The sequence below is a fragment of the Sinohyriopsis cumingii genome, chromosome 4 (genome assembly GCF_028554795.1).
Source record: "Sinohyriopsis cumingii isolate HCF-2022 chromosome 4, ASM2855479v2, whole genome shotgun sequence".
Taxonomy (NCBI): domain Eukaryota; kingdom Metazoa; phylum Mollusca; class Bivalvia; order Unionida; family Unionidae; genus Sinohyriopsis; species Sinohyriopsis cumingii.
The window spans coordinates 60,614,950-60,632,664 of record NC_142964.1 but is presented as its reverse complement, the minus strand read 5'-3'; the positions used below and the strand labels follow the sequence as shown (position 1 = coordinate 60,632,664).

General features: G+C 35.1%; 1 protein-coding gene across 1 annotated transcript; it reads left to right on the top strand.

Moving 5' to 3' along the window:
* The first annotated feature begins 564 nt into the window (after positions 1–564).
* On the top strand, positions 565–16,835 carry LOC149801266 (uncharacterized). Its single transcript, XM_089955330.1, has 2 exons — positions 565–853; positions 10,875–16,835. Exon 2 carries the CDS (start codon positions 10,885–10,887, stop codon positions 12,169–12,171), a length of 1,287 nt encoding a protein of 428 aa, XP_089811456.1. The 5' UTR covers positions 565–853; positions 10,875–10,884; the 3' UTR covers positions 12,172–16,835.
* The last annotated feature ends 880 nt before the right edge of the window (positions 16,836–17,715 follow it).

The following is a 17,715-nucleotide window of genomic DNA, read 5'->3' as shown; positions in this document are numbered from 1 at the left end:
GAATAATCTTTGGTCTATAGCTGATGAGATGATTGTCGACATATAAATGCAGGAATAAATGAGCTTAGAATAACAATATGAAACTGTTTATAAGGTCCGAGTAATCCGAATGTTTCCACCTACCGGAAACAGGGATTTTACCCATACGGTAAATTCCTTATACTTAGGCTATTTTCATACAAAGATGCCTTAGGCAACTTCGGACGTTTTGGTGTCCTAAATAAAATAGGACTGCCGGGCGCATCAGGGTATAATTGACTTTTCTGATAATACTGTAGATGATTTATACATGTATCTACCTGTCTGTTCTTTTTCCCATTGCCATATTTCTATCGTTATCCTTAATCAACTGTCGGGCGGAAATTATGCATTAGCCTTTAAGAACCGGCTAATAGATTATTTCCATCAGCGCCTGATAATAGGTCGTTTTTATTGTCTGTAAAATGAAACAGAGAACTTCGTACAACGCATGGTCATAACTTATTACACCTATAATGAGCTTCTTTTTTATTCAACCATAACTTGACTCCAACCATTAAGGCGATTTGTCTTTATGTTAAATAATGTGCAGAGCTGCATCGTATTGAATGGCATGCGTCGTTCTGTATCTGAGAGAATAATACGGTCATCTAGTGTTGCTTCCTCTACGCAGTCTCACAATATGCTTTTACAGACATGATAGCGCTCACGTCGCAACAAGACGTTATCGCTAAGCACCCGAGGATATTTTGATTATTGGAGTTTTCTTGGACGCTTGGACTTATCTTATAAACTCCATAATTAACACATCACAGTCCAGATACGAAGAGGATAATAATCCTAACAGAATCAGAAATTTTACAGAAAAGCAAAGGTAATTCTTTTCTTTCCAGATATCATCGTTACTAAGTTAACATTATCCGGTCTACGTGTTTGACGGAAAGTTAGTGGGCGTTGTTGATTGTTTTTGTCTGCCAAGGTTGATAACAGATCTGAGGTATAACAATCTATAATTTTCTAAAATAAAGTATGTGTTGTTATCCCAGAGCCTGCTTAAAATGGGTGGGGTGCTGTAAACCTCCATGCGTTTACATGCGTTTAAATAAAAATATAGAAGTTTAACTCTTCTCATATTTAGCATATTATAGCTATAATAATTAAATGCATATTAAGGACTGCTTTCAGATCGTATTTGTAAAAATAATTAGCCATCTTTCTCAGGTATCCCAGGCTTCCCAAAACCTTGTTAAGGACCTAGTTTGTTCTAGCGGATCATAACATTAAATATAGATTAGAGTGAAGGTCACATGTAAATGGATGACTTTATTCCAAAGCTGATGAAAATATGTTCATTGCTTTAGTGATTTTGTGTAGGTATTTTTGCACACAAAAAATCCCAACTCTTACTTTTTGAAATAACCAAATTGTCTTCTTGTGATATATTGCCTGAAATGGTAGAACAATTATATTGATTGGTCGGATCCAAAAACGAAAACGGCAATAGATCCTTAACACAAAAGACCAACATTTTGTAAAATTGTAGTTTTTCAAAGTGGTTCATTGGATGGCGATTTGGATTTACATCTGTAGGAGGGCGAGTATTCAAATCCTACGCTCGGATTAGCCGATGTCGGCTACCGTGGTGTGTCCTTGGACATGGCACTTGACTCTATTTGCCTCGGCATCAAATAATCAACTTTTGCTGCAATGCAGTAAAACACTGAAATAAACGAAACCTCAAATAGGTATTGTTCAGCTACAGAAAAAGTTATCGGGGTAAAATTTAGACCAACCTCAGGTTTTATGTCAATCCAGATAAAAAATATACTTCAAATTACTGATACATAGGTACATAACCTGGACAGACCAAGTTATGTACCTATGTATCAGTAGCACGTGTACCTGCGTTAAGAATATTGCGAAGACAGCAATGAACCAGTCTACAAATTTTATAATGAAATTTGTACAATATGACGAATGGTACGTAATAGTCTCGTTGATCTGATAGAAAGAGATATAGAAAGTCTAGAAACAAAATATACCTCGCAATCAAATATATCAGTCCAGCTGATGTCCCCTTTTTGAATGAAAACTAAAGTGTAATAAAAAAAAACGTTCTTGCGAAATAAGATTGTAAGCTGATCACTATGCGTTTGCTGAATTTCTTCACCGTAGAAGAACGAATTAACAAACACCTGAAGTCTTATAAAAATTGGAGTGAATAATAAATTGCCAACATATTATTGCTATTGAAACTATGTTTCGAAGGTAGGGTGGGTGGGAGTCATAACTTAATTCTCCATGCACTTAAAAAGTAATGATGGTTGCAATATCTTATTTTCGACGCACGCTGATCAGCTGAAATTTACTTGAGGTTTATGAAGGATTTTACACGACTATTCATTGGTTCTGAATTTCATGACAGTAATGTAAAAGGCTATGAGTTGCTTGCAGCGATAGGCATATCGCATTATTCATCGAGTTTTATGAACATTCATTCTAAGTGAATGCCACTTTAACATTCTGCCAAATACTTTACTCTGTTATATTACAAAGTGGCTTTTCTGTGTGTTATATCACTTTGTGGCATACCAGTATCTGACATGTCTTCAGGATGCTAATAAAGTAAAGCTAAATAATAATCATGTGTTAATATACGATGCAGTATATACAACTTAATTGGACAGCGGATGCTGTATTGTGTCACTATAACGAACGAACCACCTACTCAGTAAGTTAAACTTTATTGCAAGTGATTCTTAGCTAAACTGAATAACATGCCATGAACAAAAACTATACGACCGAAAAACTTAGACAATCAGTTCAGCTATCAATTGGTTTCCGAGTTTTGACACGTACTCAATTAATGCTTCAATTCTGAAACCTGAGTTAGGCCATAAATAAAAGTAATACAGCTAGGCTGACCATTTTTAATGTGCACGAATTTACGGTAAGTAACACTAGCAGACTGATGTCTTCAATAAATGTTGAAAACTGCTTCGGCAAATGCTTTTTGTTGTCGACGAACTTTCTACAATTCGCGCAAACACATGAAATACAACAACAAAAAAATGGACTGAAGAAGGATTCATTCAAAAGGATCACATTTTTTAAAACCTAAATTAGAAAATCAAGCGATTTCGGGTTTGCCCTGCAATAGGCAAACATAAATCCCATTAAAATATTCTCAAGCAACAGATGCCATCTCGACCGCACGACCCCCCCCCCCCCCCGCATCTAGACCTTTATCAGTTTGTTTACAACAAAGAAGTGGGATCAAGCGTATGTATGACAGAATTATATGCAGAGATTGTTTTCAAAGCACGCATGGGATGTTTCCTATAAAGGATTGCAAATCGGGGATGCTTTTTGGATGTGATTTCATGATATCTCTGAACAGGAAGAATGTGATATCATGATGATAACAATTACCATTGTAGTCTGCAATACGTCTGATAAGGCCCGTGGGGGACGACTTTCATCCAACTCATCAGGATATTTGAACCTATATATAGATGAATATAAGATTACGGTCGTGTGTCATTTTTAGCTTGAAATAATTGAAATATCCTTGCTAATTATAGCGTTTTGGGTTACGACCTCAGCATCGTCATGTGATATGGACAATTCCACATATTCTCCCGCCCAGATTTTTTTTCTATAAACTTGATTGGTACGCTGGCATAAATTGATAGCTTGGCAAAACCAAGTGTGTCTTATGGGTGACAGAAGCTTGGAAGGAATTCGTTTTGCATGGCGAGGCTGTCGAGGGTAGAAATTAATCATTCTCTTGATGTACACCTTGAAGTCTTTTGCTATTAGTGATGGTTCATGTATGTCCTGTAGCTGATTGTCCAGTTTGCACGTCAAAGAGATTGTGCCATCTGTGTACCTTTCGGGAGAGGATATTCCTGCTGTGGCAGTTGATTCTGAAACATTTTCATGTGTGTGTGCGTGTGTGTGTTTTGTGTGTGATTTGGATTTTTAACGTATCTTTAACAATTTTTCAGTCATATTGTTACGATGTCTGCAGTGTGACAGTTTATAGTGATGTCTAGCACTGGGACACCAGGCTGGCCTGTCGTAACTCTATCCTCTTAATGCTGAGCGAATAGCGAGGCAGCTGTTAGCACCATTTGTATAATTCTTTGGTATGACTCGGCCAGGCTTCGAACCCGCTACCTCCCGCATTCGGAAACATTTTCGTTGTGAACACTCAAGGCTGCGGAATTGCGGCAGGCAGTGCAAGTATGCTAGCTTAACGCAAATTGTCTGGCACTGGATAGTAACATTTTCTATGTTTTATCTACTCAGGTTTGCGACATAAGTATTCTGCATTGCAGATTCAGTATAGATTACCTGTTTCTGTCCCTAGCTCTGATCAGCAGAGCGTGCGCCATTTTCTTGAATCAATTGCTGCTGAAAAAAAAATAAAACGCAAAATTAATGTCAACATAAGATGCGTTTATTTGTATTATTGTACTCTAATCTCACGTATATTTTTCAAATATCATAAATTTCAGCATAAAATGGACAAAATCATGTGACTATGTGCTTGATACGATATAAATCAAATTTAAACACCAACATGATATTGTCGCTGTACGAGTTAACACATATGGTGGCGCTCTACAGTTTCGTACTTTGCATAGGTTAGGATTTTAAAGAAAAATAATTTCCCCGGCATTCCTCACTGGTTATGCTGGCTATTTAAAAAAGACCTTAGTATATCTTAGGCATAATTCAAAGAACCTTTAATTCCCTTTATTTTGGTGTATGATTGATGGGTGTACTATGGGTTATAGAGTATACAGCTTGGTCTTACTTCAGATGTGCACCTTTCAAAAAAGTGCTAGCTCCACTTGGTCATTTTCACTTCCTGAACTTCAGAGGTAAATTGTATAAAAAAAGAGCCGATAACGTTTTTGTTTTTTTACATTTTATATATTTGGTAATTCATTCATTGCACTTTCAGATGCTGGTATTGTCTAGTCTGGCAAAATTCATTTTCCCTATTTTAATAGCTGCTATGTATAGTGTACTTTAGACTAATTCAGTTTGACTTTTTTAACGCAAGGGAGCAGTCATTATACTTAGCAGTGTGCTTAAATCATGTAAAATTTCCAAAAGTACAATATCCAAAGAAATATCATCCACATTACATTAATGTAGCATAGAGGTATGCCAACATTCTCTCCACTGTGCATGTTTTAAATGCAAACTACTTCACCATACATACGTCACTCTCTCAAAAGTACATATTAACTGGTGAGCGCCCCCCATAAACAAATCTTCAGACACTGCTCCTGCCATGTTAATATTACATTCACCTGACAATGGAAAAGAAGACGATAATTAGACGGGCCGAAATTGGGTACCAGTTTGAGCGGGAAAAGAAGAATGCGGTTCATTTTTCAAGGAATGCATTTGCAATGCTTTAAAATTAAACCAATTTTCTTAAGGGGAACCAGACTCATGCGATTTCAAAGATGACGTGTCAAATGCTCAAAGAATATCTTGCTAGTATGAAAATCTCAACCCATGATTGTCACTGAACAGGGATGGTAATGCACATATATCAACAAAGTCAAAGCAAAATCAGAAATCATCGGTAGATATTTAAGGTTTCCTTACAAAAATTAAACAATCATGTCACAAATTAATTCAGCCTTATAATCATATCACAAATTAATTCAGTCTTTCCAGAAGTCAACAGCAAATTTTAAAAAAATTGTTAATGAATTTTCCAAGAAAAAAAAATGCTCTTTATTTCAATCCTTGCTAATTATGATTTGAATGACAGAGACTAACTGTGATCTCATTGATAGCAGACGTACACTTACACACACAACTAAAACTGATCTAGTGATCTTGACTGTTGCATGCTCCAATCATTTACAGTATAGGACCGCTCCGGTGGCCTAGTTGTTTGAGCGTCCGCCTCGGATGCGGGAGGTCGTGGGTTCGATCGCCGGCTGAGTCATAACAAAGACTTATAAAAATGGTACTACCAGCTGCCTCGCTTTGCGTTCAGCATTGAGAGGTTAGTTTTAAGACTGGTCGGTATGGTGTCAGGATGGTGTGACTGGGTGGGACATCTTGCTACATGTTTGCGGCTTGATGCCCCAGTTCTAGACATCACTATAAACTGTCACACTGCAGACATCGTAGCGATAGGACTGAATAATTGTTAAAGCTATGTTAAAAAATCAAAATAACACACACACACACACACACACACACACACACACACACACACATGTACAATACAAATTATTACAAAGTGCAAGCTTTTTGTTTTGGCTGGGTTCATTTTAATACGGAGGGGTGTTGTTTTCGTTTTGAAAGTAAATGAATGCATACGTATTATTAGGAGGTTTACACTTCCTTGTGAGAGAGCGCTAATTTGTTTAACACGGATCCGCTCTATTCATGTATGTTGGAAAACCAGGATGATCCAAATGAACTGCATCTTCACTATTTGACTGCTTCTTCACCAAATCATTGCACGTCAGGGACTGTTTATGTCCTCAGTCCTGCAAGTGATATAAAACGTAATGCTAATAAAAACAATTCTTGGAACGACATTAAACAATACTCTTAATGGATACTTACTTACTCCATTGTGTACTGTAGTAAAAGAAAAAATAATGGCAATGTTGAATCCTTAGGTCTCATAAATATCGGTACCTCACAACAAAATTAACCGTTTCTACACTTGCACGTGCAAGTCCTTATATATCATGTTATGCACAAAATGATGACATTATGCTAGCAGCATTTTAATAAAACGACCGTGATTTAGAGCAAGCGGCGTTACATTAACCGGTCAAAGCACACCATTTCACTTCTCATCCTATGTGTGACCTTCCATTAACCGGATGAATAACACACTATCTCGTTTGTCATCCAAGGCAAGATCTAAGAGGTTATTGTATGTTTACGGCCTAGCGCTACTTTCGGTAGAATGTAAATATCATTCTTCACTGGTTAGCAACTCTCTTGGACCAGTCAATACAAAAAAGAAATATATTAGGGACTACAGTTGGATGCAATGTCTGTACATGTGAACTTAAATGCTCAGATAAGTAGGTACTGTTCACTCGAACGTTTGAGTGCAGGTAGGAAGTAGATCTTATTCTGACATTGACGTTTCATATTGATCTAAAGTGGACTAAGATGCTTTTGCAGTTCTGTTTCTGTGAATGCATGTTTAAAAGATAAAATACCTTCGTCGGGATGGAAACAAACACTTACCAATCATGGTAGTCAATTTCAATGATGAAGTTTCCAGATTCAGGTCAGCATATATGACATGATAACGAAATAATATTTTCCCTGATTAAAGCTATAAAAACAAATCAATAGTTACCTGGAGCAACTTTGATGATTAGTCAACAACAGTTATTGATTATTTTAGCAATCGTTTCAGATTAGCAATTTTAAGTTTGAAATAGAAGCAATTTATGGAATTTGATTTGTGTCATTGCTTTCATCTATCCATTAGACCAATTACTAACTGTGGCGTATTGATCACAGTTTTAATACCATAAATGAGAGTGGGCTGCTGCCACCAGCCTCTTGGTAATTTAGACGACACTGGGCGGCCATTTAAAATGGACATTTCTCGTTCTTACGCATCAGATATACAAAATATAATTATGTGATTATGCCGCTCATTATTATCGTTTGTAATTGTATCTCCCAACAGTATTTCTAAATGTAAAGATTCGGCGCAGCTTTTTTCCTGAAGATATTATAACTGATAAAAAATGCAAGAAAATTTTCGTGTATGTATGTATGTATGTATCTATCTATCTATCTATCTATCTATCTATCTATCTATCTATATATATATATATATATATATATATATATATATATATATATATATATATATATATATATATATATATATATATGTATGTATGTATGTATGTATGTATGTATGTATGTATGTATGTATGTATCTGTGTGTGTGTGTGTGTGTGTGTTTACGAGTGAGAGAGAACTACCGTGCATAGTCCATCGAGAAATTGCAGCGTCGAATCTTTTTCCAGAGATGACAAAAGAAGTGGAATTCAATATTCGAACTGCATTTTTAGATTTGTGAAATTTAAATACGTAAATAACAAAATGTTCATTTCAATAAGGAACTAATTGTGTCATTAGACCTCGTGTTTATAGTTGTATATTTGTGATTTGTATGATGCAACCAGCAGAGCTCCGAATTAATAATGTAATAAACCTAGGGTGTGTGCTATTTATAATTATGTCCTCGTTTATAGCTTTGTTGGATTTTACTTATTATTTGATGATTATTGGGAGTCTGTGTTGAGAAGATATGTCTCAAAATGAGTAATTAGCCAATGGCTTGGATTAGATGTCATAATGTACAGTTTCAAGAATCTTTATGGTAGAATGGATTAGATGTCATAATGTACAGTATTCAAGAGTCTTTATGGTAAAATGGATTAGATGTCATAATGTACAGTATTCAAGAGTCTTTATGGTAAAATGGATTAGATGTCATAATGTACAGTATTCAAGAGTCTTTATGGTAAAATGGATTACATGTCATAATGTACAGTATTAAAGAGTCTTTATGGTAGAATGGATTAGATGTCATAATGTACAGTATTCAAGAATCTTTATGGTAGAATGGATTAGTTTCGTTAAATGAGACCATCCTAATTTCTTACCATAAGGTCCTGTGAAGATATTCTAACGTCTAAGTATCTAGTAATTTGATACTGGAATAATTGTTTGTGTTAGGTATTTGGATTGTGTTTATTGGTGCTTGACACAAAATACTAATCTCGGGCTTGGAGAGGCTTAATATTCGGTCTTATAAATGTGAAGCAATAAAAATCAATGCAAATGTGAAACTAGAGTTGCGTGATGTGTAGTCAGTAGGCAATGAGAGGTAACGTATTTGCCGTATTTGCTCATTTAGGAAAACTCTTCTGATGTCAGCGACTGTTGTTTTGATTAATTTCCCCTAACAAGCCTGACCCAGATCTACCAGCGCATTATACGACAGTAAATCTGCGCCCATGCAATTTACATTTGGACTCGACTTATAAGCGAGTATAGACGCCACCTAATACGTAGATCTACTGTTGAGCTTAGCAGAAAGTCATTTTTGTCTCTTTCGGAAATACTCTAAAAATTAGTTTGGTTTACAAGAAAAACAAAATGGATTATACTTATCTTTGATAATGCCAAAGATTTTGGGAAATGCGATTAGCGCGTGTTCATGTTAGAAGCAAAGCACATTCTCTTTCTATGACAGTGTATGACTTTATCGTCAGCATTGTAGCACATTTTAAATAATATTGCCCACCGTTCTTTTAATATTACTATTGTCCACCCTTATATCTGCTCAGTAAAATTGTATTAAAACATTTTTACTGATGAACTTTGCTGGAAAATATTTTCCCTAAAACTAAGAAACAATGATATACTACTGTGCAGGTGTTTTATCAGTATTGTGCCTTATCGCCGTTTGCTTCGCGATTATTGACCGGTAGAGAGACAGGAACTTTCACATTTTCAGAGCAGTCGGATCCCATGTCATACTTTTGACACTAGCTATATCAGCTTTCATAGCTGTAATAGTTGTGATGCTCATCTGGGCACTATTCTAACTTAATTAAATGTTGATAGATATCGAACTGGCATTAGTCTATTTTATAACTATTTCATATTTTGAATTGTTTTTATAATAACTTTCAGCCAAACACAAATAATGTACAATCTACGGTGTTTCACTAAAATTCAATATTGAAAATTCTTATTTTCCATTCCCTGTCTTTTTTTAAAAATAATGTTTTGAAATCAAATGTAGAGATCAGTCGGCTTCCACAGCACACTGAGATTATTCAGAATCTTGACAGATTATATTGATCTTTTGAGTATAATTTATGTGGGATGCAATAATTAACCGTCAAACCGTTCTTACAGTATTGAGTTGTAAATGATATCGCATTGCTAATATCCATAAATTTCGAAAGTGATTGACACGTTGAAATGAAGCTGGTGGTTGCATTTGGCTTTATGGTTTTAATTGATCTATATGTCACAATTTTCAACAATTTCAACCGAATCCTTAATCTAAGTACATTTCAGATAATAATAAAATAAATACGTAGATGCTTTAAAGCAAGACGACTTTGACGATTGATGATAAATTGTTCAGAGCTGGCTATAATGGAGGCATACGGGAATAGAGCAACTCAATTTCCAGGATGCAGATTTCTAAATGTCTTCTTAAAATGACCATTTTGTAATCAGTGAAGCTTTTATTTGTTTGAAAAAATTTCATTTTCCTGAAAAATATATTCTTCATTCTTACATGCTCATTTGATCTCGAAGTTACATTGCAACTTGTAGTATATGCCCTCCATATTTTCCACAAGCAGGGAGATCTAGAAGCAACGTTAAGTCGTTGTTATCCAATGAAGAAATGCTGTTACTACGCATAAGTTCCCATTCATTAATTTTGCGTGTTTAAGGTGTGTATTTATTGACCTATCGACAACATGTACATGCAGTAAAACAATGGTCTACGCTTATTTCCTCTTATGTATCTCGTCCTGTGCACGCGCAAATTCAACGCGTGCTTCCCCTTCAAATGAACATATACACAATGGAATCATTGCAATTTAGATCAGCTCTTTGAATAGACGCATGTATTAAGCAACGTTGATAGCTGTTCTTCAGGTCTACTTTGAAAACCACTAAAATGCTAAGAAATCGAACAAGTAATTTAAATTTTAATATTTGTGCTATTTGAGAGCTATGACAAGAACTGTCCGAAGCAATCGCTTAAAAATTTATTTATGACGTATGTTTCTATTTTTTAAATTACAGAATGGATTTTTGTTTTTCAGATGATTGATAATGTCAAAAGACGGGGAAGATTCACATGAAGTCTTCATCTTAAGCAAGCTACGTCTGTCGGACAAACACACAAAAAACTACCACCAAATCCAAGCTGAAGACATCTCTCCCGACCAACCAGACTTTCACATAAGACTTCACTCCAGAGGACTAGTTCGCAAAGAACAGAAGGAACGTCTACACAGAAACCTGAGCGAATCAACTGACGTGCAAGAAATATCTGATAATAAACCCAAGCCAGAGTTTCCTGAATCTGTAAATGCACACATAATTTCAATTTTCGCAGTTGCAGGCTATCGCCAAGGACAAACTGAAGAGTCTCAACTCATAACCCGAAACTCTTGTCCCAATCTTGTGACACCCGACATCCAGCAGGGAAAAGATAAACGACTCGGTCTACGTGCCAGTGATAGCGAACTTCTTCGAAGGAAAAAGTTTCTGACGGATAACTCATTAACCCCATCATCTTCTCGTTCATTATCTCCAAACAAAAATCAACTTACTGTCCCAGAACTCTTCATAACTTCATACACCCATTCTAAAACAAAACAAACTTCTGCTGACACGAATCACGCTAGTGAATCTACTAGGAGAAGTCTGAATAACATTCATCAAAGCGTAAGGTCTGAACACTGTGAAGTAAAAAGGACAGTCTCATTGCCCAAGCCAGACCGCTCAGAAGTCAACATGTCTGTCATATCGCCATCTAGAATGTTCCGGAATGAGTTTATCGCCCAGTTAACTGATTATTTGTTCATTGGAAGCATCGAATCAGCATACAATGAACGCCTTTTGTGTCGATTAGAAATTGAGTCTCTGGTGGACATCAGTAATAGAAGTGAGATGCAGATACCTTCTCACAAAAGGACACAGTGCCCTTGTCTCTGCCAGACTGAATACAAACATTTCAGATCCAGACTTATTATCTCTGTAGAAGACGATGAAAAGGAAAACATCGAACCCTACTTTGAAGAAGTTTGCCGATTTATTGAAGGAGCAAGGAGATGTGGTAAAAAGGTCTTGTTGTACAGCTATGAAGGAAAGTCAAGGGCTCCAGGGTTCGCTATGCAGTATTTAATGTCTTATGAAGGACTCCTTCTTCGACAGGTGTTTAACCTTGTCAAAAAGCAAAGGCCATGCGTTTCAATTAATCCTGGTTTTCTAAAGACTCTAGAACAGCTAGAGAAGTCACTGTTCCCTGAGGCAAAACATTCTGTAAACATTTGTAATGAATATCTAAATGTTGCCGATCCACAGGCTATTAAGTGTGCTTGGATAGATTGCTGAAAATGATGAAATTTTACAGCCTACCCGGCTACATAAAAGCCAGTTGCAATTTATCTATACTCATTTGCCATAGTAATCGATACGTACCACTTTGATTGCAGGATTTGCCATAGTAATCGATACGTACCACTTTGATTGCAGTTATCATTCATCTTCCATACTCAGCAAAAAACTACACGGTTCTTGCCACTTTACTGCTAAGTGTCTAAGTCTTAAATGTAAACCAACCATGCTGCAGATGGGAAATTTGTCGGCATTATATGTGATGCGTACATCCTTTCATGGCGCAAATCTCAACCAAATAACATAAAAACGTTTTTCATTTTTTTCCCCTCAACAAATGGGGAAAGTATAGATTCGATAGTAATTTCTGAATATTAAATTAAATTAAATTAAATTAAATTAAATTAAATTAAACTAAATTAAGTTAAATTAAATTAAATTAAATTGAACTAAAATTTAAAAAATGAATTAATTAAAAAGTAATATCAGTAATTCATTATAAAACAAATTGTTATCTATCTTATCCGACTTTGTTATCTCATGGCAATAGGATTGTAAAATGAAAGCTGACTGTTAAATTTATTGTAAAAGGTGTTACACTGTTGTAGAAATACTGTACTGAAGTTATGTATGGCTCTCCAAGTGTTGCTGTCATGTAGCCACCTACAACACTATTTGATTGTACTTAGTTTTGGAAAAATTATGCTAAAGTGCTCTTTTGTGGGTCCTGTTTGTTGTTGTTTTTTGCTTATGTTGTTCATCTTATTTTAAGATCTTTAAAGCAAGAAGCATCGCAATCATACCGTATATTTATTGCAAGAACGAAACAAGATGGATACCAAAAGATTTGACATTGAAGCTATTTTTAGTGTTCAGAATATAAGACGGAGTTTGCTTGGAAAGAACGAATTCAAAGTGTCAGTAGCAATTACGTATGGAGAATGCTAAATGTTAAATTTCGTTTATGGCGAAATAAAGATAATTTACGGTTAACAATTTTTGAAAATACACAATGTTTTGATGTTTTACATATACTACATCACGCCAAATTGCAGTACATTTTATTCATTTATTATCCAAGTTCGATGACTATAGTATAGACATCCGGGTTAGTGGACAGCATGGGATCGGATTTCTTTTAATTTATAAATTAAAACCAATCGCATGATGTCATGAATGTTGGTGTCTTGACCACTTGTTGATCATATGGTTCATATACCAATAAATTGATCGATCTAATGATGTTCCAGTACTGCTAGACGAAGGTACTGGTGCAGACAGCTCCACAAGTGTGGTGTGTCAACAATACAACGCAACATTTTAAGCATGTACTACATGCGGAAAATAAGATAACAAACAATGTGTCAAACATATTAGGATTAAATAGGAAATGCTAAAGTAGAATAACTTATATTATCAAATGGACGAGAGCAGGCTATTTAAAGTGTATAAAAGGAAACACGATGAAAAAGAAATATTGGAGGGTATGAATAAACTAATATGAAATTTATCAGATCTTAGATTTTATGTTTGTGTGCAATGGTTACAAAAAACGGGTTCTATGGAATTGAAAATTATCATAAAGACAAATGTTACAATGAATTTAATTATCTGACAGATGGAGCTTTTAAATGTATTGATTGCATTAATACTTTAAATATATGCAGAGTGTTGCATGAGAAAAAGGTTTAAACATGACATTCAAAAAGCCAACATGGGTGCATGAGGTGTTCAAAATGTCTACATGCATTAATCTCTTTGAAAAGAGTAAACACAGAAGTTAAAGTCATTCTGGAAAACATATTGAAAGCTATTACTTACGATAGGGCGTATAAATTCTAATATTAATGAAATAGAAATTGATAAATTTTAAAATGAAGATGTTAAAGGTTGTGAATGGCTCATTTAAAATAAGTATTTTAAGGGACAGAAGTAGTCTAAAGGAGTCTGCCGTTGCTGTCCAAGTAAACAAATGTAATGCAAACAATTTTAGCAACAAAACAACCATGCTTGATCTGTTGTATCTTAAAATGCAAAGTTTTGCTGTCTTATGTCAACAAGTTTTCTATGCCAGTCTCTGACATTTGTGATTGATAACAAATGCATTCACTTATTTGAAATGAAACTGAACTGTATACAACTCTTCACTCCTTACTGTCGATTGATATTGCACAGGACAATCATTTTAAGATATAAATTAAACACTTTTCTATGAACTGTTTTCTGTTAGGCTCTTCTTTGTTTATCTTAAAACACCACTTTCACATCTTTCATGTATTGTTTTCTTAACGTTTCTGTACGGTTAAAACAAAGCATTTTCTCAACAGTACTTCGATCATGCAACCTAATGTGATCCATTTGTTGCTGTGTGGTGCTAATTCACACTCCAGTTTGTCAATCATTTCAAAAGAGACAATAAATCACCTATAATTTCACATCTAAGCTTTTAAAGGAAGGCTTGAAATTCAATCATTGAATAGATTTTTAATTTTTTGTACGTGGATTAGATTAAATGTATTTATTTGAATCATACCTTTCCCAGAGAATTTGAAACAATACATTCGCACTCACAAGCTTACTTATTCATGATTTAATATTCGCTTGACTTTCAATTACGTCAATGATCTTCGAGTTATCATCATTATTTAAGTTGTATGTGTACTCACTTCGGCCTCCTTCTATAATATAGGATGGTTGTTCAGATACAACCTCATTATTAGCTGTTCTTCTTCACAGCATTTTAAATATTTCAAAACTAAAGTTACCAACGAAATATTCTTTGTGCATATAAATAATGTATCAGACATCGTACTTAATTGCAATTCGCTTGTCGGCATGTGTCGTAGTTCACACTTCTAACAAAGTAAACCTAGAGAATAACGATTTTTATTAGGAACTTAATTTATTCCTATAGGTTGGTACCTAATCAGAGATGGTGTGCCAAAAAAAGCTTCATGAAATTGTAGTAAGTGTTCTTACGTACACCCACACTGTTGCTTGTTTTTCGTATAGTTTGATCTTTTCCACCTAAAATACTAAAGACATCATTAAAATAGTTAAGTGTTTAAGATAATGGATTAGATGTATACTATTCCAGAACATTTCGTTTACAGTGGACGAATCTACGTCATAAATCAATATTTCGATTTAAAAACACAGTTTATTTTAGATAGTTTAATTGAACAATAAAGTTGTGTGCAGATTTAATGATATAAGCATGCATGCTCACACCTTTTGTTGATAGATCAGGATTTTTAGACAGTTAATACTCTAGAATCAAAGATACTCTACATCGCGAAGATTACATTAAACCGTTAGAACCGAAGATTGGCGCAGCATGCTCCTTTAGATCTATCAGCGAAGGGTAGGAAATATACAACCATAGACTAATCATCACTAGGCCGTGTACTATGATATCCATAAGTTAGTGTACTTATGCTGCATGCATGTCATGATAGTATGGGCATTGTCATTTATTGGCGATTGTCGTGTGATTTAATATGCATGTATATTAGCAGCACATGTCAGATCTTACGTTTTATTTGCTCACACATTTCTTTATTCCTTCGTAGACTTCCATCTCACCATGATCAGTCTTCATTGAATAGAGTTTAGTCTTCTTAACATCAGACTAATTTATTGGTGAACTAATTATGTTATCTTTGAAAAAACCCAATTATATTTGTTGACTTGAGGAAATTTGTACATATGTGTAGTAACCTTGATATAGTGGCTTGCTTCAACGAAATTAGTATTTTCCTTCGTATCATCATATAAACTGTTTGTTTCAACATTGAAATATAATGAATGGTTACCTGTCATCAGAAATATTTTAATGTTGTTGTAGTAAAAAGTGTACAAAAGCCATCTGGAGAGTTCAACAGCTGTAAACTGACCGTAGCTAGGCTTGGTGAGTTTTGACTTCTCATTGTTTATACTCACAAGTACCAAGTCTTCATTTATGATGGTTTTGCTTAAGAATTACATGTTTGTGCATCTCGGAAAGATTATTTTCATATCTACATATTTTCACTGCATTCTGCATCCGTTTACCAAACAGTGCATTGTTGATCAATTCAAAGGAATTCTTTCTCAAATTATTACTGGTCGCCTATTGTTGCATTCCGTTCAATGCAGAATTTCACCCACGCATTTTGGACTGAAATAAACTACCCGGCTTTATTTTCATATAGCACATCCAATCCATTTATAGCTTTACGGTTCCGTAATTCATTAATCTATTGCTTTGTATTAAATGTATGCGACAACAAAAGAAGGTAAGTTTAGTTGCTTTTTCTCTTCAAATAAGTATTATTGTAGGGGAGATAATCATTGTCATCGGTAATCCCACTTATCATGTACATATCACAATGGATTAATAATTACCGATTTTCACCAAATACTTTTAAACTTCCCTCTTATCATGAATCGATGTAGTAATGTACAGGATCTGAGTTGTAGTGTTTTATAAAGACGTTAGGAAACTCCTCTAATATGTCACATATATTATGTCCATTTAAACGTAATAGTTTTGACGTCCACACAATGTGTTTATTATGAAGTATCACATTGCATGTTTTGACGTCTTGGACGTCTTGAAAGTCATCTTTTGAAATATCTGAATTGATTTTTGACCAATAAAATTTATCAAAAGATAACAATTATGTCACATTGAATTGATCAAACCTATCCAAGTTTTCATAAGGAAAAATGCCCTTTCATTATTCAACATGTCTCCAAAACTTCTCTTTGTACATTTTATGTCATGTATTCATCAAGACACACAACAGGGGCAATGGAGTACCGAGAAATAAACAAGAATATCAGAAAAGCTTGAATAAAGCAAAAGAAGAATGGATTGGACAAAAGTGTACAGAAATAGAGAACAGTCTGATATAGAATAACAGCAAAAAGGCATTCTAAATTGTGAAAGACCTCACTAGATAGAAGCAACCAAGAGTCGGTATCACTCAAGACGAAAATGAAAAATGCCTCACAGAACCGAGTGACATTGCAAAAAGATGGACTGAATATTGCAAAGAACTCTACAACCATCATTCCACAGGAGACCCAAAGGTGCTTGAAGTTACAAACTCTTCAAATGATGATGATTTCCTCATTCTCAAAGAAGAGGTGGAGTCAGCAATAAGAGCACTGAAGAATGGGAAGGCAGCTGGAGTAGACAACATCCCAGCTGAACGTATCAAGAATGGGAGAGGGGGAATCAGTGATAGAGCTACTAACAAAAATCTGCAACAAGATGTGGCAGACAGGTGAATGGCCAAGACAGTGGACCCACTCACTGATTATAACACTCCCAAACAAGGCAATCTCCAGCTGTGCCAAAATTACAGAACAATCAGTTTGATCAGCCATGCTAGTAAGGTGATGCTGAAGGTCATCTTGAACAGACTGAAACCACAAGCAGAAGAAATAATCGCTGAAGAACAGGCCGGGTTCCGGAGTGGAAGAAGCAATATTCAATCTCAGGGTTCTGTGTGAAATGTACCCGCAACATCAACAAGTCCTCTATCATGTGTT

Bases quoted from the DNA above. Each gene is read 5' to 3' on its own strand.
- LOC149801266 (XM_089955330.1), top strand. From the start codon at position 10,885: ATGTCAAAAGACGGGGAAGATTCACATGAAGTCTTCATCTTAAGCAAG.